This window comes from Archocentrus centrarchus, chromosome 3, assembly GCF_007364275.1.
Source record: "Archocentrus centrarchus isolate MPI-CPG fArcCen1 chromosome 3, fArcCen1, whole genome shotgun sequence".
Classification (NCBI taxonomy): domain Eukaryota; kingdom Metazoa; phylum Chordata; class Actinopteri; order Cichliformes; family Cichlidae; genus Archocentrus; species Archocentrus centrarchus.
This window is the reverse complement of record NC_044348.1, coordinates 5,861,184-5,886,430: the sequence shown is the minus strand read 5'-3', so window position 1 is coordinate 5,886,430 and position 25,247 is coordinate 5,861,184. Positions and strand designations below refer to the sequence as shown.

General features: G+C 39.7%; 1 protein-coding gene across 1 annotated transcript in view; it reads left to right on the top strand.

Moving 5' to 3' along the window:
- myo9aa (myosin IXAa) overlaps window positions 1-25,247 on the top strand; it is an 81,305-nt gene that overhangs the window by 26,016 nt on the left and 30,042 nt on the right. The window contains 13 exon segments of the mRNA XM_030718640.1: window positions 6,157-6,251; window positions 6,352-6,414; window positions 8,612-8,711; window positions 12,293-12,346; window positions 14,328-14,425; window positions 14,763-14,889; window positions 15,050-15,139; window positions 17,912-18,028; window positions 18,254-18,392; window positions 22,977-23,094; window positions 24,401-24,435; window positions 24,438-24,541; window positions 24,710-24,905. Of these exon segments, the coding sequence (XP_030574500.1) occupies window positions 6,157-6,251; window positions 6,352-6,414; window positions 8,612-8,711; window positions 12,293-12,346; window positions 14,328-14,425; window positions 14,763-14,889; window positions 15,050-15,139; window positions 17,912-18,028; window positions 18,254-18,392; window positions 22,977-23,094; window positions 24,401-24,435; window positions 24,438-24,541; window positions 24,710-24,905 (1,336 nt within the window).

Below are 25,247 nucleotides of genomic sequence, written 5' to 3'. Positions count from 1 at the left end.
CTTGTTGCAGTTATATTGTAAGAAGATATGTTTATATAGTAAAATATGTCATTTTGCATGTAATTGAAAATGTAATATTGGTCATCTATTTTTACAAGCTGGTAAAACATCCCCGAACCAGTGGCCCTTTGCAAATGTGCAAATACTTGATTACATTGTGTCCAGACGTTCTGATCTGCTTTTTCCTTGTTACCTATAGACTAGTATGATAATCATCAGCTTTTATATAAAAACTACATGTTGTTACAAACACACACACACGCACACACACAGTTAGCTAGTATAAACTGATAAGACTGCAGTTTTTAACCAAATCTGAAGCTGAAGTTGTCTTGGATACCACAGTTTTCAAAAACCGCAAGCAAAGAATTGCTGGGATTTCTGGCAGTTAATTCAAGCTTGAGTTGCACAACCTGCCAATCTTAACATCTAAATGTCTATTGCTAATTTCAGTAGACCATCAGATTTGCTCCTGTGGGTGTTTGAATCTTAGTAATGGTGGGGATTTATGGAACACGCCGTTTGTGACAACAGGATATGGATAACTGCTTCAAAAAGCTCTCTTATACCAAGCTTAAAACCAAACAAAGGCTGTTGGCTGTGCTGATGCATTATTTTTGCAACTAAAAAAATATATATTTTCATTACTGATTAATTTGACAATCATTTTCTTGATTGGACAATTAATAATTAGGTATATAAAATATCTCAAAGTGGTAATAAATTGCCTTGTCCACTATAATTTTCTAAGTTGATGGCATCCCATTTTAATTCCAAAAATATTCAGTTTGCTATCCAAAAATCCAAAGACAAGTAGCAACTCCTTGCAGTGCACAGTGTTTAAAAAAAAAAAAAAAAAAAATCTGTAAAATAAATAAATTCATGTCAGTCAAAATATATTCATATTGTAGTAGTGAATAAACCATGCTGGACAGTATAGGTACAAAGTATCCTGCACCACCCAGATAAAAAAGATTTAAGTGAAAGAGGATCTGAACTCAGTCAGATGGTGAATAAGATGGTAACTATCCATTGCTTTTATTACACAGACATGAAAAGCCCTTTAAAGGTTTTAGGCTGACAGATAAACCTGCACATGTCCCACCTCAGATATTTTGTAGTGCATTGCTTTTGATAGTTGCAGCCTCTCTCAGTACCCACATCCCACTGTGCTTTCACTTAGCTGGGAGCCATGGCTGCAGATCAGTTGCTGTGACCACAGTCCACTGTGCCGAGCACGGCTTTAAGGTGTGAGGCTACAAGGGGCATGGTTATGAATTGGTCTCTGGAGAACTTTTATCTGCCCACACACACTGTGACACACATCGGGCCAAGTCATCCGCTCTTTCGCATCATGTTTACGTCCTGTCCGCTTAGCGTGGTGGATGAGTTGGCCTGGTAGTAGGCTCCAAAAAGGATGTGAATCTGCACAGGATGAATGAGCAATACTACACTGACACACAGAACACTTCGAGTAATTTAGTAATTTTCTCTGTAGCTATTGTCAGAGAAGGAATGCAGAAAATTTGGTGACACTTCCCTAAATTAATTTGTCATAAGTTAGAAGAATGCTCTTTTTATGTCATTGCCTATTTCATTGAGGCACTTTGAAAATCAGACAAAGAGTGTCTCTGTGTATTTTTGGGGCCATGCTGTCACATGACCTCTAAACATAACCCAGTGTGGAAATGTACTTGTTGCCCCTAAGCAGTTGATGACTTGCTAAAAGATAATCCTTGTGAGTCAAATGAAGCACTCTTTTGTCTCCACTCTCTATCTGAGAAACTAGCGTGATCCCCTCCATTCATTTGAAAACACTTCCAGCTCTCTGTAGACTCGAATCAGGACTCTCTCTCTCTCTCTCTCTCTCTCTCCTCTCTCTCTCTCTCTCTCTCTCTCTCTCTCTCTCTCTCTCTCTCTCTCTCTCTCTCTCTCTCCTCTCTCTCTCTCCTCTCTCTCTCTCTCTCTCTCTCTCTCTCTCAAGAAGCTGCTAATGAAGTCATCATCATGATTAAAGGCTATGCATCTTGGCTCCACACTGCTTTAATCACAACATACAAGGCACAATGTCTAACTGATCACCTCACTAGAGACTGCATTTAAACCTAATACCTCCATCTACCTCCAGGCAGAACTGGAACCCTAATCCTTTTTTCTATTGCCAAACTTCCTTTTTTTTTTTTTTTTTTACTTATTTGCTAGAGATAACTTTCTACATAATATACCACTAACACAGTTAAATCTTCATTTTGGCAAAATTATATTTAGTACTGATTGAGATGCATCAACCTCTTTAAAAAGATTGGACAGATTGGGTTTGCACCTAATCTACATTATTTATTGATATACTACTGATACACTGCATGATAATTTTATAGGTCTTAGCAGAGGGTTTTAAGTTATTTAAAGTTATTTAAAAAAGTTATTAAAAATGCACATTGGTGTTGAAGGAAAAAAATCAATGCAACACATAGCATAGGGCCAGTCTTAAGTCAGCTGCAAGTGAGAGTTCATGAATTTTAGTTACTGTGTGAGCAGAAAAGTTTAAATAAAAGCTGAAAGTAATCATAAAATGTTTGAAAACAAAAACCACACCACTAGTACTGGTGTGGTGACCAGAGATTATGGATATCAGTGACTGCAAAAAACATCAGTGATGTATTGAGTTAAGCTAAATTTAAGGAAAGTGAGTTTTGTTACTACCAGCAGGAGTGAATGTGATTTATTGAAAAGGACTGGGAGGGAAATGCATTGGAGGGTTACCTACACAATCGAAGTCTGGAAAGTTTGCATTCAATCAAATCTGTGGATGGTGAGTGATTCGCTTTATATGTGCAAAAGGCCTCAGAGATTAATATATTTAAAATGAAGATCCCAACCAATTTATCTGTGGTCTTGTTGGCTGATATTGGCTATTTGTCGGCCTGTTGGTATCAGCATTCTTAACGGCTGATAAATGAAAATTTAAAAAGTAAATAGACTAGAGAAACACCCTTCAACCATGTTCTAAGTGTTGAAATTGCATGGTTTTCCATGTTAGCAAACCCCATGTTTGGAAAGTTACAAACTATATCAGAGTTTTAAATCACAAAATATCGGCATAGATATCTGTCTTAAAAATACTGCATCGTTTGACTCTAGAAAAAATTCTGCTCGATCAAAATTAGTATTGTTGCTGCCCTGATTCAAAGGTGCACAAATGATTAAAGGTTGTGAAATAATCACTACACAAATACAGAGTTCCAGCAATGGAAAAGTAGATTGATTTTAAAGATGCAATTTAAAAGACTTTATTTAAAAGGTTTCCTCGTATTTAAAGTAAGCTTTACTTACTAAAGCATAACATCATCCTTGTGGCATCCTCTCTGTCTGCACTCCCCGTAATGACTTTGACCGAGCCTGTATTTGGACACATTACACCCAGAACACACTGGCACCATCTCAAGTCTGTCATTGGGCTGCCTTTGGCTCAGTCTATGGTCTGAAGCCAAGAATAATATTGTTGACCTAGTGGAGTGACTGAATGGTTCGAATCATGTCTGTACAAACAGTTTTAGTCCTGGTGTCTTTTGAGTGTATGTGGAAGGAAAAAAAATTACCCTGATATATCCTCTGCTGTCAGGCTATGTGCTATAATTCTTTTACATATTATGTGTTATTTGGTTTGTTATTGCTGTTTTTTTGGGTTCGGCCCTTGTTACCTCAGCTTGCCTTCCAGTCCTCTTGAGCTTAAGTTATTGACTTGGATTTCCCAGAATAACTTCTACACCTCCCATACGAGAAGGTTGGAGAACATATTTGCATTATTGTGGTCTGTTTGTGTAGGTGGAAAGGGCAAGAGTGCAGTAAAATATTTGCATTTGAGAACAAGTTTCTGAAAGTAGAGCTTGCCTTGTTGCTAATTTACATTCATGTCTGTTAGGGTGGAAAAATGTTTGCACACAGTTTATTTACAGTTTGATTTTTCTCTATTGGGCTGTTACTGCAGATTGGTGTGTTGCTGCTGCTGTTCAGGAAATTCTTCTGATTATGTAAAGGCCATTATGACTAATATTTATGGCATTGTATTCTTAGAAATAGAAATGTTTGGAAGTTGCTCGGTGATCTAATGACAGCTGGCTCTGACTGATGACTTATACATTCTGCTTTGCGTTTATACATTGGAACTTAATGTCCATGGTGAGAAACTCCTTCTCTCCAGAATTCATTTATAACCATCATCTCTTCTGTTGGGAGATTTGTGTTTTATTGCTGTTGATATGGAGTTAGCCAAGTTTAGAAAGAATACAAACTGTCGGCTATAAAAATGTCTTCTTCAGCGATGCATCTTTTTTTTTTTTTTTTTTTTTTTTTTTTACAAAGACCAGGTGGATGAACACAGTCCTTGAATATAAATCATCTTTTTAGTTATTCCACATCCTGCTTCCTGCCAGCCCAACACAAAATGTTGAATGTTAACAAAAAGCACTGAAAGGTCCAGTACCTGGCCTGTCTGACCTGCTTTTCCTCACTCTGGAAGCAGCATGAATACTTTTGGGTTTGTTTTTTATTGGCTATAAGCTGTCCAGTAGGAAGTTCTTACTACTCCGGGGCACTCACTGATGTTTGTCTGTCCTCGTCTGACCTGGAGTTCCTGAATCAGGCAGGTTAGCCAGTTCAGAGACAGATGGAGTGGTGAACAACATACCAGCTCCTCTGGGAGGCATCACATTTTTGAAATCCACATTCTGGGATGTGAAATAATATCACTGTGCTTTAGTTTGACCTCATATGCTCATTTCTTTGTCCAGACAGTGGAGTTAAATGTGTTTTTTCCACTGTGTCTGCCTGTTTTAATGATTTCTTCTGCTTTGTGAGTCAGAGACGAGGGGCAAGTTTGAAGCTGTGATCCGGTCATTTGAGGCAGCATCAGCCAGCAGTAGAGGCCAACATGTCCTAAGTTCTCCATTATCACGACTCCCAAAAGCATCTTAATGGATGTTGTCCATAAACTTCAGTGGGATAGAAGCCAAATGTTCAGAGGCTTTTGGGCAATAAAGCGTTGGTCTGATTAATAGAGTTTCAGTTTATTTGGACTTGTTTTCAACTGAATACAATTGTCCTGATTTGTTTGTCTCTGCATTATACAGAGTATATGTTCAGAGATTATCTAACTTTAACTATACACCCTGTGGGCATTGTTCCTGGAGCAGACTGCGTGCCATAAATCACCCATGACTGATCATTTCTCAGGAAGATTAGAGGAAATGTGCCGCTTTGCCTCATGATGCTTCGCCCTGTTTGTTGTTTGACTGGAAAAAGGTAACTATGCTCTGACGTTGCCATCCGTACTGCATAGCAGCAGCCTTATTAGTAAATGACGGCCCACCCGGGAACAAAACAACATAATAGTTTTCAAATGCAGGAAAAAGGTAATGGATGAACCTCTTAAATTTGTGGATTACATTTAGCTCGGAGCCCCCACAGTGTTGCACATTAGCTCGGCATTAGCCTCCTCCTTGCGTATTTGGGAAGTTAGAAAGTGGCGTGGGCGAAGGGTGGGGTAAGGGATGGGTGTTTTCCCGTTTCATAGACGGAGAGCTCAGGACGGCTCTAAGTGATTCACTGAGGAATTTGTTTACTTGCGGCAGAGCTGCAAATAACTGTAGGGTTTATATAGGGCAAAAAACTACTTCCCCTTCAGGCAGCCATACAACATAAACAGAGCTGTGAGGGGAAATACTGGACTGTCTTATTAAAGCACAACCGCTACACATGTTCCACACAGCCACATGGATCCCATTACTCACTGAGGAGCTCTTTTTTTCCATCAGGACCGCTGGCCACAGCTCCTTCATCCTCACTCTGGCAATTTGTCTGCCTCTGGCTTTAATAGATCCTAAAAACATGTTATTAATCTGTCTCGGACTGACGCTGTTTGAAACTATGTTAGAGGAAAAGCTTGCTCTGCGGCATCCAGACTGACAGTGTTTCAAGACAATGTTTGGCATCATTCCAGAGACTCTGTGTACTTGATCCATAAACAAATGATCCACACCTAAAGTGGACTCTGAACTTGACCTCAGAGATCTGACAGTTGTAAGATGCTGTATGCAATATGTAGCCTTTCGCATTTATTCATTTACATCTTACCACATGTTCTTCTTTTCCCTGTAGGCATTTGGGAATGCAAAGACAGCGCACAACAACAACTCCAGCCGCTTTGGCAAGTTCATTCAGGTGAACTACCAGGAGAGCGGCACTGTGAGAGGGTAAGGAGCCAGAACCAAATGCTTAAATTCTTAAATCATGTTTTTAAAGTCTCTCACTTTTAGTTTGCTCTTTTTTTTTTTTTCTTTTTTTTTTAAACAGAGCATATGTGGAGAAGTACCTCCTGGAAAAGTCAAGACTGGTCTATCAAGAGCACAATGAACGGTAAGCACATCTCAGAAATGCAGATTCTTATCAAAGCCCTGATACACACAGCAAAAGTACATTTGGTGAGCAGGAAGTCAAGGGCACGGTTGTGAAGTAACAACAAACATATATGCATCAATCTAAGATGATATATGTACAGCTCATGTACCTTTTTTAATGAGCAATAAAGCTCATTATAATAATAATGAGCTTTATTGCTCTATGTGTGCAAACCTCCTCCGAGGCAGCTCACTCTCTACTTTTAAATATCAGTAAAATCAGTTAAGGGCAGCGTGGCAGATGTTGATTACACAAACAGTATGTAGGAGTAGATAATGGATAATGAGTTTCGATCTGTAAATAACGACATGAATAACTTGAACTTAATATTATAATATACTGCAGTATATTTCTAACTAACTGGGCAGCTCATTCTCTTGCAGTTGACAGTAATTTCTTTAAAGATGTAACATATTTTGGGGGTCAACTTAAAGAAAGGCAGATATGAAATGTAAAAGTGAGGTCACATGTAGCATGATATTTGGGTACGAACTGATATTTAGAATCCCATATAACATTCCCTATATGCATATATGTTGACAATGCAAACAATGGCATTAAGAAATAGTTTTAAATCACTCTATATAGCATTATTATCACTTTGACCTTCAGATCAATCTACTAACTTTCAAGGAGAGGTCAGAGGTCAAACGTGGCATGATATTTAAAATCTTTATGTTGTGCTTTTTATAGTTTGACAATGAACACCACACATGTAAGAATCATAGTTCCTAAGATATGAGGCTTTTTGTCAATTTTCGATCAATAAATCATGAAGTTGACCTTGAAGACGTTGGTGGATGTAAGACAAATATGAATGATTGTTAACATTACCCCACTCTACACCCCTACAAAGTTTTATCAGAGTTCATTCAAAACCTTTTAAGTGATGGTGTTTTACAGTCAGAATGACACGCACACAAATGCTACCAAAAACAAACCTCCTTAGTTGATGTAAATAGATGTCAAATGTCTGGAATGCGAACAGTATGTCAACAAAAATTGTCCATATTGGAGTTTTAATACAGTCATGTTGAGTCATGGTTATAACACTAAAAGCAAGTTTTTCTGAAAGCTGGATATATATCGCAAAAAAAAAAACTGGAGCTGTAATTTTTGAAGAAAATGCGAATCTGGGCGAACTCATGTCAGAAATCTATTTGAGTTTGCCAAAGTTTGAATTATGACATGGATTAGTGGGCCTAGCAATAATGTGTTGGATAAGCAGGGCAGTGCGGTAGGTGTTGACTGCATAAGCTTGTGTGATCTGTGCATTTGAAGAGAAATCTCGGTCTCTCTAACCATCCCGTTTCAGTCAGAAGAAGAATGTGTGTGCACACGCACACGCATGCACACACACACACACACACACACACACACACACACACACACACACACACACACACCACACACACACACACAGATAAACTAATGTAACTGAGTTGTTGTGGTACTAATAATTCTATTCCTCTCTGAAGCATCGGTTTAGCAAGTAGCAGGTAGTTTTCTGCAGAATGTGGTTCGCCAAGAAGTCAACATGTCAGTTTGCCCACCACATGATGAAACCTCTGAGATGAAAATGAATGAAACAATGCTAAAATTAGCCTGCTGACATTCAGCCATGCTGAACATTGCAAGGCTTTTTTCAAAATAACATGCAAAGCACTGTGTTGTTAAGTGTCAGCAGTTCGCCGTGCTCACAAATAAAGTTCTGCATCCCGGTTAGTTACAGTGGCTTGCAAAAGTATTCATACCCCTTGAACTTTCCATATTTTGTCACATTACAACCACAAACATAAATATATTTCACTGGAATTTAATGTGAAAGACCAACACAAAGCGGTATACAATTGTGAAGTGGAAAGAAAATTATACATGATTCAAAACATTTTTTACAAATAAAAAACTGAAAGCCACTGTAGTTTGCTAAAACTGAACCTGTTCATAACGAAGGTTAGTACAGTAACTGAAGGCCTGCTGAAAGCTTGTTTTTGGATTTAGGTAACAATCTCCATGCCAGTAAAAAAAAAAAATGTAATAGCAAATCTGTAGCTGGAGGTAAACTTCTTAACATTTCAAGAAATAAATGTGGTGTTTTTTATTGCAAAAAGAATAAAGCTGTTAAGTTTGAATTTCTTTTCTTTCCTTTTTAAAGAAACTACCATGTGTTTTACTACCTGCTGGCAGGAGCGAGTGAAGAAGAGAGGAAAGCCTTTCACCTCAAGAAGCCTGAAGAATACCATTACCTCAGTCAGGTGGACCTTTTTAGCATATGAGGCACAACAAAAGAGAGCTTGAGATCAGTAAACATGTTTTATTTGAGCTTATACTAGCTGTGCCATGTATTATGATGTTCTTCATCGTTTACATTTATTTTTAAAGTCGTGAATGTCATCAGCATGTCGGTGTGTGTGTGTGTGTGTCCACAAAAAGGAAAACGGGGAATCATGACACGCAGGGAAAATTGTTTTTTGACACGTCCTGTACAGTCCCTCTCGATCCGCCCTTCACATGCAGAGCTGTCTAATATCTCAGCTGCTTCAGAGGCAAACAGTGTGCTCATTTGTGTGCTTGTCAGTTTGACTTTTTGTGGGTATAGCTGCGTGTGTGTGGGTTTTGCATGCACGTCAATCTTGATTTACCTGTTTGTTTGTTTGTTTGTTTTTTTAACTTTACACATTCAGTGATGCATCTTTATAACTTCACTATTGCTGTCTCTCTCTCTCTCTCTCTCTCACACACACACACACACACACACACACACACACACACACACACACACACACACACACACACACACACACACACACAACAAAACATATTCATCCCTGGTCTCTGTTCATTTTGTTGGCCACAAGGCAAACAGGTTCCACATAACCATGAAACAAAGCCACGACAAACACACAAATACACAGTCTGCATATGTAATGTGGACGTTTTGTAAAACTTGCTGTGTCTCCGCCTCTGAGCTTTGACAGGCACGCGGTGACGACCAGCGACCCGCTCCCCTCCTCCAAAATCTTTATGCCTACGCAGAAGAGAGCAGGGAATTCCTTCCATTCCTCCCAGCCACTGATGTGCACATGCAAACACGTACGCGCGCCAACACAACACACACACCACACACACACACACACACACACACACCTGTTGGACTCTGTTCATGCCCTCATATTTTCTTGTATCTCTTTTCCCTTTTGTCTATTTTGGGAACCACATGTAAATATATTTTAAAAACTCCGCTAGAGCTCTTGCACGGATTTCACAGCTTCTCGTGTTCACACAGTTAAGTTTGTTTACACCCTGCATACTCTGCAGTCGTGGCAACTTATATATGTTCATATTCTGAAAAGCTTTTTGCAGAAATGAAAAACAGATGTTTGAAAGGTGAAAAATTGATGTTCAAAAGTCACATTAGCATTGTGTTGTACCGGCGCTGAAACGAACAAAGTTCCCCAAGGAGGTGCACTTAAGGACACCCCCACTGAGCCTTGTTGATTATATGCTGAAAATTTTCCGAATGCACAGATGAGGCAGATAGCAGATGTTCTGTTAAATGATTCAAATCTGGTACTTTAGTGCAAATGCTGCTTTTTGCAGCAGTGCCTGCTTACAATCTGGAAATGCAATAATTACTTTAATCTACATTAAGTCTGTGGTTGTAAATTGCTGCTTTGGGTTTCATGTCTGCAACAGTGTGCCGGCATGTTGATTTTTTTTATTTTTTATTTATTTATTTTTTTATACCTCATCAACAACCCTGTTTCCAAAAAAATAAAGTAATTGAATTAACAAGTTAAGTTTAACTTGCTCAATGAAAAACTGCAAAGAATTTGGAGATTTCATACTCTGCTGTACATAATATAAGATTCAGATAATTTGGCAGAACCTCTTGTACTGAGGAGCAAGGAAATGCATTCAAAACACTGGAAGACTTCTGAAAACCACCATCAGTGCTCCAGCATGCAAAGAAACTACATTGAAACTCTGCTGCCTTCTCTAGGCCCAAGCTCATTTAAGATGCACTGTATTGCCAAAAGTATTCACTCACCCATCCAAATCATTGAATTCAGGTGTTCCAATCACTTCCGTGTCCACAGGTGTATAAATCAAGTACCTAGGCGTGCAGACTGCTTCTACAAACATTTGTGAAGCAAAGGGTCGCTCTCAGGAGCTCAGTGAATTCCAGCGTGGTACCGTGATAGGATGCCACCTGTGCAACAAGTCCATTCCTGACATTTTCTCTCTACTAAATATTCCACAGTCAGCTGTTAGTGGTATTATAACAGATTGGAAGCGATGGGGAACAACAGCAACTCAGCCATGAACTGGTAGACCATGTAAAATCACAGAGCGGGGTCAGCAGATGCTGAGCCGCTCACTGAACAGAAGTTGCCAATTTCTGCGTTGCTACAGACCTCCAAACTTCATGTGGCCTTCAGATTAGCTCAAGAACAGTATGTAGAGCAGCTGTCTGTGGGGTTGTTTTTTAGGAGCTGGACTCAGCCCCTAAGTTCCATTGAAAGGAACTCTTAATGCTTCAGCATACCAAAATATTTTGGACAATTTCATGCTCCCAACTTTGTGGGAACAGTTTCGGGATGGCCCCTTCCTATTCCAACATGACTGCACACCAATGCAAAAAGCAAGGTCTGTAAAGTCATGGATGAGTGAGGTTTGTGTGGAAGAACTGACTGGCCTGCACAGAGTCCTGACCTCAACCTGACAGAACACCTTTGGGATGAATTAGAGCGGAGACTGTGAGCCAGGCCTTCTCGTCCAACATCAGTGTCTCACAAATGTGCTTCTGGATGAATGGTCAAAATTCCCCAAAACACACTCCTAAACCTTATGGTAAGCCTTCTCAGAAGAGTTGAAGCTGTTATAGTTGCAAAGGGTGAGCCGCCATCATATTAAACCCTGTGGATTAAGAATGGGATGTTACTCAAGTTTGTGTGTGTGTGTGTGTGTGATGGCAGACGAGCAAATACTTTGGCAACATAGTGAATGTCTGAAGCAAAGTGAACACTTTTTCTGACAAAATTCTGAAGTTCATCAACATTTATGATGAAAATGCTGAATGATTTGTAGGTAGTGGAGCCACACACGCTGGCATCCAGACGATAATTTTTCAGTGAAGTTCTTATTTCAGCAAGACAATGCAAAAACCACAGTCTACATGTATTCCTGCAGCATGGCTCACTACTTTAAGTACAGTTCCTGAAGTAAGAATGGAAGACATTAAAAAAATATAGCAGTTGGTCCCATTAATGCTCATTTTGGAAGAGATGATGCAAAATGGTAGCAAAAAGTATATAAAACTTTTATAATATTTGATAATTATAAAATATAAGGTTTGAATGGCTTGCAGTGATTTTACACAGTGTCCCAACTTTTTGGAATCAGGGCTGTATGTTGGTGGAAATCAGTCGTTTCTTAGGCGCTAAAAAACGAAGCATAAAAATGTATTTAAATTTAAAGTAAAGCCAGTAATTTGAACTGAAGCCTTAATGTGCTTGTGTGCCACAACCTCTTATTTCCACCTGCTTTAGTGTCTTAATGTGTTCAGCCATAAAGGGATTAAGTTTTAGTGTCTGAGTGCTCTTTCTTTGTCTCTGTCATCACTGCCTGTATGCTTTGAAGTATGACTGTGAATACTCGATGTTTTGTGACTATAATGAACTGAGCCACCGCCTGTATCTTAACAGCACGTCCTTTCATTGTCGTTGGTCGCACTTAAATCTGTGTACATGTTTAAGAGTGTAGTTTGTGTTGTCATTGGAATGCTATCTAACCTTGGTCTTGCCTCCTATAAACTCTGCCTCAACATTTCCAGATGTCAAAGACACCCCACCAGCCTCACTGGGAGAGTTACTGTGAGAGTGAGCCGGTCAGTATCAGCCGTGTTTTAACCGTCCGTGTGTCTGCACATGTTGCAGAAAACTCAGCCAGTAGATTTTGTGTCACCTGAGCACTTGCAGCTGAAGCTGCACTTTCTCTGCACAGTTGCATACCCCCCACCCCCCCCACCCCCCTCCTGTGATTCCCTTGCTTAGTTTGTTGCTTTTTTGGATATTTCCTGGTTTGGTTTGGGGAGTGTTTATTTTACCTTTGTTTGTTTTTGCTTTCCCCCGTTGTACTGCTTCTGAGTTATGGTGGTATGTCTACTCATATCCTGGCCACTGTAGCTGCCTGTGTTGCTGTAATATATATACATTTATATTTTTGATCATTGACCAGTGCAGTGTTTCTAGTACCCCATCCTCCATTCTGAATTTGGTGTCCTTCATGTACTACAGAAAATCAGTAAGTAATTTTGTGTTCAGACCATTTGTAGCATCAAGCATATTTATACACATTTTTTTTTCATACCTTTGAAAGTTACCTGATCATTTCTTAAACAGTGGAAACACTGGATTGAAGAATGTCAATGATCAAAAAGGTCTTTTGTCATTTGTGTTGGTGCTGGGTGTTTGTGGGAGTGGGGGTGTATTAAAGCATTAATAATGATTAAAAATTATACTATACTTTAGACTATCTTTTATACTGATATGAATGGAAGTCAATGGAAAGCTTGAGCCTTTAGTTGTAGTTTATTAATGCAGTAATTTTGCAGTCCCATGTCAACAAGTTGATTGCATTTTGTTTGTATAATGATCATACTGCAAGATAGTTCATGACACTGATGAAAAGAAATGCTATAAATATACCCAGACTGCATTGTGAGTAGACAAGTGATGATCTGTATTTTGACTGACATCTTTTATGACATCTGGAATCTTTAAACACCTTTTTACTACACTGACTGTTTTCATTGGAAAGAACTTCAAGTTTGAACAAGCAACATTCACATAATGTAGATCTTCCTGTCGTGGAAATGTAACACCGGAGCCACTAATAGGCCAGTGTGAGTTTCTGCTGTGAAGGAAGAGAGAGGAGGAAGCAAAGGAGGAGGCGCACTGGTGTAAGCGGGAGTCTCAGTGTTTGGAGTGTTTGTGTTTCTGAGGCACGCTTTGTGATAATTATTGCAGCCATAGTGGAATGAGGCCATAAAGCAAGAGCAGAGCTCACATTATGGTGGGTGTATGCAGTTTAGAGACGTACTGCGTACTTCACTAAACATCAAAGCATATGTTTTTAGTCTGGGGAAAGCTCGTGTAAACAAACAGTCCAGATTTATCCAAAAGTATATTCCTTATGTTCTTATAGCTGCTAAAAATAACATTTCTGTTATTTAATACATGGAATTGTAAAGCTGTTTTTTTAATTTTTCAGTGACATCATGACTTTAGTCCTATTATGTTGACAGCTTGCACCATTGCAACCACTTCAGTGTATGTTCATGTGGTACGCTGCTAGTTTAGTTTATCATCCATTCTCAAAAGCAGGCATATCCATAAACGGCTCTTCCTCTCAGCTTCTCTGCTCGCCAAATTTTTGTGGATTGGTTTAAAGTGGAGGCCAAGCAGATTTTCCACTACATGAGCAGAACCTGTACACGCCGCCGTTCGCTGCTCTGCACATCTGGCTCAAGTGTTGCAGTTTTCTTTGACCCCAAGCTTCTAAGTGATGCTTATTTCAGTGTGAGTCAGGCATTGTGTCTGCTTCAGGCAATTTTGCTGTTTTTGGTTTTTAGCTACAACATAAACTTAAAAAAAAAAAAAAAAACTACTTTAAGTGTATTTGCTAGTCAGTCTGTAAACCTTGAAAACATTAAGGCACAGTGTATGTCAACAGTCTTAATTAAGTTCTTCTGAACCTCAGAGTAGCTTGTTATTAGGCCTTTTGGCTTCCCGGCCACTGTGTCATAACAGCTGCTGCAGGCCTGATAACACCCAGAAACTGCTTTTCTTTTTTTTTTTTTTTGGTAGGACTGCTTCACTGTTGAAGGAGAGGACCTGAAGCATGACTTTGAGAGGCTTCAGCTGGCCATGGAGATGGTGGGCTTTCTTCCTGCCACGCGCAAACAGTGAGTGACAGACAGCAATCCCCACAGTGTCCCTGAAGGACTGGGGGGGGGATCCCATATGAGTTATTTACCTGTGCTGTCACTTGTTTATACAGTCCACTTGACACTCATTCACTCTGTCATACAAGTTCAGCAGCTTTTCATCTGCTTCCTCTTACTTTATCAGACTGTACTTTCCCCTACTTTATTTTTATACTATAAACAATGACCTTGCAGGCCACCACAGCTTCCATTATCACTACCAGTACTGTAATGTACAGATATCCACTGATTGAAATGAACAGACAGTATGTTTCCAGTGCAGCGTCCCGTGAATGCTTCTCTAACTGTTCTTCAGGATCTTCTCTCTGCTGTCGGCCATCCTTCACCTGGGTAACATCCGCTACAAGAAGAAAGCCTACAGGGATGACTCAATAGACATCTGTAACCCAGAGGAGCTGCCTGTTGTGTCAGAGCTGCTGCAGGTAGATGACGCTCCTCAAGAGTTTATTTCTACATGTCATCTAAATGCATGTCTAGCTTGTGAAAGTCAGATGCTTTGAAGCTGCCAACTACACTTCCTATTTGTTTTACATTGTTTGTTCAGCACAAACAACACAACACGTTTCTCACCATCATCTCTAGGTCAAAGAAGAGATGCTGTTTGAAGCCCTGACAACACGGAAAACAGTTACTGTGGGAGAGAAGCTGATCGTTCCCTACAAACTGGCCGAGGTGAGACTGCAGCTGCTTTCCAGCCTCCCAAACCGTAAATAAATACAGCTGCAAACACACAAAGGCATTCTAATAAAAACAGTCATGTGTGGGGAAACATCTACCTATGCTGCGTGATCCAGCATGAAGACAGATGTTCTCCAACTTAAAGCCAGTTTGGTTGTTTCGCAGCACAGATTTTTGCCTATTCCTTCATGATATGGGCCTTTTTTTTTTTTTTTTTTTGCACATGTCCAGATGCAGGAGCCGTCTTAGTTTAGTTAGGTGGGCTAATAATGATGGCTTGACTCGTGCAGTGGGCAGTGGTGTTGCATTCCAGAGTAGATTGCGGCCACTCGACAATTCTTGTGATTCCACCAGCGCTTTCATCGGATCTCCGCCTTGCTAAAAATATGCATATAGTTTATTTTTAACAAAAGCCACGTCAAGTTCTAGAGAGCAGGAAGTCAGACAGGAGCAGGAGGGAATTTTTGCTCATTTTTCAAGCGGCTGTTGAGATCAGTCGCTACATTTCTGAAATTCTCCTTCTCCTGGGCACGAAGCTTTCTGGAGGACAGAGTGAACGTAAACACATGGCTGATGTCCTGTGAATTAGAAAGCCATAAATATTTATTGTAGTTTTGGATGGGCATTATACTGAGTAAATTGGTACTAGGTGTTTTTTGGTTTTTTTTTGTAGTATTTTCACATCCGGCTCGAACACAATGGCCCTGCAGTCTGACCTGGCAGGGTGTTTACAGAACAGCACGCACCAGTACCGGATCTCCTCCTGCTCACTCTCATTCTCTGCAGCTTCTTCAGTCAGTGGCCTTAAACAAGCATACTGAGTCACAGCAGTGCACACTTACAAACCCACATGCACAAAGTCCTTCAGTCTGTTTAGAGGGAAGAGAAAGCATTTCAAGTCCCTCTAGAGCTTTCATGGGACCTCCTCTCCTCTCTGAAAACAAACACATGATGGTCTGCAGATGAGATCCATCTGAAAGAGAAGAGAGAGCAACATGAATACAGCCTAAATACATTTTATTACATATGTTTTAATGCAAACAGATTTCGAGCATGATCAGAATGCGTCAGTGTTTCATATTCCACTGAAGTCAGATCTTTTCTTGTGCGCACACAGTGAGTTGAGTTAAATTATTTTGTTTTTCCTTGCACAAATTTTCAGTCTGCAGCAGTCTCAGCAGTATTTTACCACAGACTCTCCAAAAAGATGGTTCTGTGTTGTGCTGTGCATTCCCACCAAAACAGCAACAACCTCATAATGGCCTGTTGGATATTTAGGAGTCATTTTATATGAACAAACAATGATTGTTTTGGTAGCGCAGTGGGTGGTCTCTGAGTAAATATTGCTCCAACAGTCTCAACAATCCCATTGCCTGTTAACTGAAGTCAAACACTTGAAAACCTCAAAGAAATTTGAGTGTCTCTGTGCTGAGTTTTCTCCATTTGGTCAGATTTACGAGACAAGTGAATGTTTTAAATCCTGCTTCCTCCAAATGATGAAACGCTCGTGGGTTATTAGACTGTGGTGCATACAAGGATACAAATAGTCCCTCCTGACACATAGGAGACATATTTGGTCGGAGGATATTAAAAATATCCTCCTTAATTGTTCAGATTTTAAGGGATTCTTATGTTGAGGTAGCCACTCGGTGGATTGTTTGCTTTGTGATGTCTGAGGCTCTCCTTTGCTGCAGCGAGGTCACATCTTTCCAGCGGATGCAGGAATTAAAAAAACTTTTCTTCATAATTTGACATGGGAGCTTTTGTCAAATAATTTTTTATGAAAGAACCCACAAAATGGATCCAGAACTCTATTGTTTCTCAGTCAACCGAAGCTTTTAAATACTGGGCCTTAATGTTTATGATTGCAATTGAAACTGTGACATAAAAATATTACTTCTATGCCTTCCAAATATTTCATGCTTGTTGCCTGAATACAGTCTCGGTCCTGCCAGCGCTGAGGTCATTGAGTCTATGCTTAGCTTATAACAGCTGATATTTCTATTGGGCCTTGAGTTTAATGCTGAACCTCTGCAGCCCCATCCATCACAGCTTGACAGATCGTGCTGCCTGTGCCACACTCAAAGAATTCATGAGTGCAATCCTGGCTGCTGACATTTATAATGACTCAATGACGCTCTGCTGGTACACAGTGCAGCCTGCCAACATGCCTGTTTTGGTCGAGAATGGCTGCGTCAGAGATGTGTTTAGATAGGAGGACTGTCTCTTCTCTCCGTGATATCTGCTTTTTACATCTTAGGATATCCAATTTTGTATTTTCCATCAAGTATTCTGAATTAAAGGGTCTGTGACAGGACTGCAGGGATGTCACTTACACTCAGGTCAAAGTGTAAGTGGTTGTTTTTTAAAGTAGGAATACAACTGTCTGCACATCCTGATTCAAATTTAAATAACAGCATTCACACAGGGCCAGTTTATATTTTAACCTTTAAAAATGAGCTTTATTTTCTGTATTTAAAGATCTCCTTTCATTTTGTGCTCCTGGGCCTGTAGAAAAAGTGCTGCGTTAAAAGGGAAGGTATTCAAGGCCAAACTCTAATGTGCAATACAGATGTGTGGTACACTGACTTAGGAATGTAATGACTGTAAAGACAGAACAGTCATCATAAATTAATAACTTTAGCAAAGATATGAAACATGCTCTACAACAACTTGGATACAATAAGTGCGGTGGCAATAAAGTGAAGTTAATGTTGTTAACTGAGATATCATCAGCTGTCAGTGATGCTGTATGTTTGCCTTTAGGCTGGTACAGTGAGAGACTCTATGGCTAAGTCTCTGTACAGTGCTCTGTTTGACTGGATTGTCTTCAGGATCAACCACGCTCTGCTCAACATCAAAGACCTGATGGAAACTACCAAGGTGAGATAACACAAAATACACGAGAGCAATCCTGTTGGTCTTTTCCAGCACAGACACTTTCAAAACAGTAACTTATTAAACATCCGCTCTTTAAAAAAAAAAAAAAAAAAATCAATTTAAAGATCAACTTTTCTGCCAATATATTTTTTTTAAATACAGATTGAACATTTCAGCATGGAAGAGATGAATCTTATTTTATCTTGTTTCTGCTGATGTCCTCTTCAGATCTTGTCTATTGGAGTCCTTGACATTTTTGGTTTTGAAGATTATGAGAACAACAGCTTCGAGCAGTTCTGCATCAACTTTGCCAACGAACGTCTCCAGCATTACTTTAATCAGCACATCTTCAAGCTTGAACAGGTAAGTCCTTCCTTAACCAGAGCAGTTTCCCTTATCCTTCTTTAGCTACTGTATTACCGCAGCTAATATTTTGTTATATCTGCCCAACTAAGTTCTGACTGTGATCATTTATAAGGAAGTGCACATATGTTACAATGAAACAAAACACTGGAAACATTCTTCAATATCTTGCGCAACAGGGTTAGCAGAGATAAACGTCTGATTCAGCTCACCCCTCCCTGTGACCACCACAGCTGAGGATGTATGTTTTCTGAAGTGGGCTGATTAACTTCAAAGGTGTTTTTTTTTTGGGGGGGTTAAGTTGTGATCTGTAAGATTTGCCTCTAAGTTAAGTTAAATAGTGTGTTTACCCTGAGATTGATGGGATTAGCTGCCTGCCCTGACATGCTTGAGGGGCTGAGGCTGTTTGAAATCAACTGTGCAGTTCATGAAATACACCACATGAAGGTCTTTGTTGTTACTCATTCCTGTTTTGTGCAAAGGCAGTTGTTCACAAACCATGTCTTGCCTCCATGTCATAATTATTCATCCTGTTAATGTCTGAAAAATGTGTAAAGAGGACTTTAAAGACTTATTTATTTTGGATATTAGGTTGGATTAAATAGTTGGTTGTTTGCTTATTCAGTGACCCAAAAGCTAACGATTCAAAGATTTATAAAGAAACAACATGTTGCCAAGTGTGCATGTTTTCGCACAGCCTACCTGCAGCATTACTTCCACTATCAGTTCTGCTGTAAACCTCATGAGAGCAGGCTGAATATTATATGAATATTTCAATAATAAATCTGGGGTCAGCCTTAATCTTTAGTGTGTTTGAGAAGTTCATATTTTTCTTAGCCATGCGTATCATCATCATCTTATAATATGTGGCTTCTTTCTAATAAGATGGCTTTCAGTATTTGTTATTACTTATAATCCCACAGTGCTTCCTGTGCTACTGGTTTACTGCATGAACCCGAGTTACTTACACACACACACACACAACACACACACACCACACACACACACACACACCACACACACACACAACACACACACACACACTCACACACACACTGCTTATACATGACTGCTTTGTAATAATACATCAGTCTGACTTTATATGATTTTTTTAAATATATCTGCTTGCACAGGCTGTGTGGGTGTAGTACCATTCAATCAGTTAGTAACAGAACCAGTGTCCCTCCACTTCCTGATGGGTAAACTGTGGCTTGCATGCAGTATATGCGCTGATTGTCACAGTTCCTGCCATTAATGGTGCTCAGCTTTAATCGACACTTTTGACTTTGAGTGCTCCTCAGGCCCAACACTTGTTGGTATATCAGTGTGTCATTATATCTGTGGCAATGACTATATTATGTACTTTTTTTGGCAGACATATAAGAACAGATAAAAAAAAAAAAACCCAGGTACTCTGAAGGGGCCTGTGAGATTATTGGATGGAAAAATCAGTGAACAGCACTAAAACAGTTTGAAAACCCCTGATTATGATTCAGTCAGGACGGCAGGGTCACCAAGTGCTGGCATACTTCCGCCAATGCCTGTTTCACACGCTCAGCTACAGAGTTACAGTGTATATTTCCAGTCATCTGTCAACCACTGAGTCACTCTGTTGGAACAGATAGGGGCTAAATAGTTTGCTTAAGGGCACACTGATGGATGAATCTGTTTTTCCAGCTCTTTTAAACAACCTATCTGCCAGCATTCACATTGTTAAATAGTAAATAGGAGAATGGTGGTAAAATAATGTACACCAATCAGCCACGACATTAAAAGCACTGACAGGTGAAGTGAATATCATTTCAGTACAATGTAATGGCCTGCTTCCATCTGGAAGTAACTTTAAAGATATACCACCCACCTAAACGTTGCAAACGAACCACACCCCTTCATTGCAGTGGCGCTTCATAGTAAGAGTGGGCTCCTCAGGAAAGAAATTGTGACCCCCACGCTGCAAAAACTGCAAACTCCCCATATTTTAATCGTGTGTCAGTTCTTGTCAGTCAGCAGTTATCATTGCATCGCTTACATCTCTTACCCTGATGGTTAGAGATTATAAGGAAGGTTTCCATGAAAGGCATCTTCCTGTTATGGTCATAGGTAAACCTTGTATTGAATTCCTGGAATGTCTAAACATGACAGACACCTTTACGGAAATGCATATTTTTCATCTTAAGGCAATGCAAGTTTTAGAGATTGGTGTGGTGTCATAACAAAAGGACCCTGGTCACATTACATAAAAGTCAAGACAAAAATTTTACCATGTTAGACACATCACATTTTCTTTTCAGCATAATACAATTCTGAATCTCTGAATGCTGCAATGAATATGCTATCTAAATCTTGGCCATACAATCACTCTTTAGCAATCTGTCACAAATATTTATTCATGGCAATTATGAGGGCATATGAAGAGCAGCAGTATTTTACCCACAAGTGAGAATGTGATTTTTCACAGGATGTTTAACATTGTTGGATTTTATAAAACGGGCAGGAAAGTTTGTTCTTTTAATTAAACGGATGAAAGTGGTGTTGAACCCTTTAGAGGATTCCAGTGGTGTAACCGCACATTCTTTTGTGTTCCCCCATTACTGAGAAAATACCAGTCTGTCACCCCCAATATACTGGTGAAAATATGTTAAAAATATCCTCCTTTTATATCTCTGTTATGAAAATGCAGTCAGTTCATTGTTTAGTTTTTTTCTTGTATACCTTTGATTTTTATGTCTTTCCATTCATAAAGGTAGAACTTGTACACCAACTGTAGTAGGGCGCTTCTTTGTAATAGTTATTGGGTTAAAATAATAAAACAGTAACAGTGAAATGACATGGGTTCTTACTAGTTTAAACAAAATAAAAGTGAATCAGCTTTTTTTGTTTTTTTAATGGGAAGGTGACTTAAAGGCACGTGGAGGGTGTGGATGCATTATCGGCACCCCCACAAACCAACGCTCAGTGATTACCAAAGACTTGAGTCAGCACACTTCTGTTTATTTGAGAGCTGTTTATATTGCAAAGTACAGCATTACACAGGTGTTCACTTTATGGTTTTCAGCCTGGATGTGCTTCAGGTCTTAAGAGATTAAAGCAAAAACCTGGCTTTAGTAATGTACTCAACAAAAGGAGCTATCATAGAGGTAAATTTAATTTGTCTCACTATTTGGATGGTAAAAGTTCTCCTTGTTAAAGACTGTTGTAGGATTTTATATTCATTGAATATAATGTAATCAAAAAGTTCTGAGAACAGATCTATAAATCAAAAGTCTTACCTGATTTAAATTTGGACAATCTCACATTCAGGGTTATCTTCTCATGCACCTCTGGATTGTTTCCAGCACAGGTTATTTTTATTTTTAGATTTCAGTGGAAGTCTGTTTGTGTTCCCCTGCACTCGTGCCTCTGTGATTGGTGCTGAGGGTGATCCTTCCAACTTGATTTTCATTTTAGAGAAGTGGGCCACATCTGGCACATGGTCCAGGCGATGAGCAGAGACAAACGCACTTGCAGGAACAAACCCACATGTCAGATAGGTTTCTCTGAATGTTCACCCTCAGACACCTCAGTGCATTACACCAGAGCTCACCTCAGCAGTCTACATGCTGTGGGGACAGAGTCACTGTGAGCAATCTATGAATGTTGAAAAAAATGACGAGCATGCTCCCAGTCACCTGGCACGCCACCTTTGGGCTCAGAAACTGTGGAGTCTTCAACTGAAAACCGCTCGCTTGTAGCCCGAGGGCGTGTAGTGCAGGTGGTCAGAAAGGCGCTTCCGGGCAGTGATCGAAAAGTAAGTGTCTGGACACGCCTGTGAAGATGATCCTGAATGTGAGAGTGGTCACATTTTAATCAGGTAGGGTTTTTGATTTTTGTGGATCTGTTCTCCGAAGTTTTTGATCACACCTCGTGTGTATCAAACATTTGTATTGCAGCGTACAAAACTTTTTTTTCTTTTTTTTTTTTTACTTTGTACTCAGTAGGTTTGTCTTGAACTACATTGTTTTCAGCACAGATAATAAACAACAGTAATTAGTTGCATATTTTTCCTCCTTCTGACTTTAGGCTATCAAGAGATTACATAAAAAAGAGATTGAAGTGATTTTTATTAAATCTCTGCTGGATTAAGGTCTTTACTGGTTAAATCTTTCCCAGGAACACAGGAAAACAACATGTATAAGGAAGCAATACTGATAAATACTCTGGCAAATATGCACACAGACACACTCACTTTAAGCTAAGATTTAAAACAGCCGAATCCACCAGGATTGGTTCTCTGCTTTTAATTGTATGTTGATATTTTTTTTAATGAGTGCCTCGGGATACTGTCTTTAATGTCACATGCAGTGTATACCTGCAGGCCTGAAACTGACTATAGCAAAGTGTCTGTTTCTCAACAGCTGATGAGGATAAAAGGACAACACCGATATATATATTTTTTTATTGTTATACACAAACTTTTTTAATATTTTAGTCCAGCCTAGCTGCTGACATTTATTTCATTACCTTAAAAAAGATGTCTACAGTTAGTTCATCAAATGTTCTTTGAAACAAAGTGATGCTGAGGTCTCTGTTTAACGTGACCCTGCAGGAGGAGTACAGGGCAGAGGCATCACCTGGCGAAACATCGACTACATCGACAATACGGGCTGCATCACCCTGATCAGTAAGAAGCCCACAGCGCTGTTCCACCTACTGGATGAAGAGTGCAAGTGAGTCTTATGTGTGACTACCAGTTTGACTGGTTCACTTCTTTAGAAACTGTCTTTAGCTTTACTGAGTGATAAATTGCCAGCTGCTTGGGGCAAGTTGAAATTGGCATGTGTTCTTCTACAACTGAAAAAAATGGTTTGATTGCAGCTTGGGATGTTTGTGGCGTGTGATACCCTCCTCTCACTGCTTGCTGGCTCATGTTCCTCCTTACACTGTCAGCTGTTAGTAAAGGATAAAGTACTAAAAGCAGTGAGCCACTAACAATAAAGTGTTTGCCCACCATTGTAGAGCTCCAGCTGCAGAGCCCCTGCAGCTGGACAGTGTCCTCTGACCGGCATTAAATAAAACAGCTGTGTATAATGCACAACTGTGGCCACAACTGCGGTCCTCCTTGACCTCGTAGTTTATGACATGGCACCAAATGGCAGAGAGACAGAGCAACTGGTTTTGTAGACAAGTTACTAAATGACATATAAAGTGTCATTAACATTAAAAAGTAACAGTATCTCAGCCATGTATCCATCTGATGCATGTGATAACTGCGATATACACCATGGGAAAAGAACATTGTCACATTTCAAACAAATACATTTGATTTTTGTCAGATTTCTCTAAATATAATACTTAAGTAAGGTGGCGTTACCTGGAACGTAAACCTGTGAAACCTCAGATAAATATAATAGTTTCAGGTACATGTCTGCACCGACTATTTTACGAATAATATTCCCTCTTTAACTCCCTCTCCTCTCCATTTGGACATTAAATCAAATTCCTTCTGTAAGGCAAAGCTGGAAAGCAGTGACTCTGTTTTCATAGCTCAGGTTTCACCCTGTTCCAAAACCCCTGGTGTCTCATTCTTCCCCTCTCTCCTCTTCCTGTAAGCTGTTGATTTTTTTTGCAAATTGCTGGCTCCTGATACTGATGGACTGAAGAGAAATATGAACTGAAATCAGCCTAAAAGGATAATCTTCAACCTGTGGCAGAGAGGTTAAAATGTCAAAAGTGGTTATAGATTAGATGATATTTATGTTTCCACTGCACTACTATAATATAACACAGTTGTAGTAACTACATAGAGAGAGGTGAAAAAAAATTAATCTCTTGAATTCATCATGTTCGGTGTGGATAACATCAGAAATCTGTTGAACATTTCAGTGTGATTCATATTACAGCATTAAGACATAGTTGGCGGCGTGAATCAACCTCATCAAGATTCTCAAGTTTCCCTTCTTGAGGTGTTTTCATATTAAAAACAAATGTAAAAACCCGCTCTTCTTCATAGCGTGCTCTTCCTCATTTTTCCAGTTTTCCTCAAGCCACCAACCAGACTTTGTTGGATAAGTCAAGCGGCAGCATGAAGGTAACAGCTACATCGAGTTCCCCGCTGTCATGGAGCCCGCCTTCATTATCCGACACTATGCTGGCAAGGTCAAGTATGGTGTCAAGGTCAGTGCCATCTTTACTTTCCACAAGAATTGGTCAGTGCAGCCAGTCTTTGGACATTTTTAAATGAGTGGTTTGCATAATAAGTCATAACTACTGTGGCAGAAGCTGAAGAGCTGTGCGATGCTACTGAACACTGTTATATTATCTGTGTCACACACACACACACAGGATTTCAGGGAGAAGAACACAGATCACATGCGCCCGGACATCGTAGCTTTACTAAAGAGCAGCAAGAATGCCTTCATCTGCGGACTTATAGGCATCGATCCATCAGCCACTTTCCGCTGGGCGGTACTCCGAGCATACTTCAGGGCCCTGGTGGCTTTCAGACAGGCTGGGAAGAGACACACGCAGAAGAAGACTGGTAAGAGCCCACACTAATGCATACCCTAGTTATATTCACGCCAAACTGTAGCAGTGAGGGAAAGTATGCTCTGTAAAGGGAAAGATGTCACAGACTGAGAGGTAAACCTATGAGCTTAGCAAAGTCCAAGAAAGCTTAAAAAATATAATCTATAATACGATATTGTCATCAGGAAATATCTGTGGACTTTTAACAGTGTCAGTTCACCTCCTGATTTTAAATTTGCAGTTTGGGAAAAGCCCATAGCTGTACTATATGCTAACCTGCCGAGCATCTTCATTATGTTATATGGACCATTATGTTTATCTCAGCCAGATTTTGTACCAGTAGTCACTGCTATGT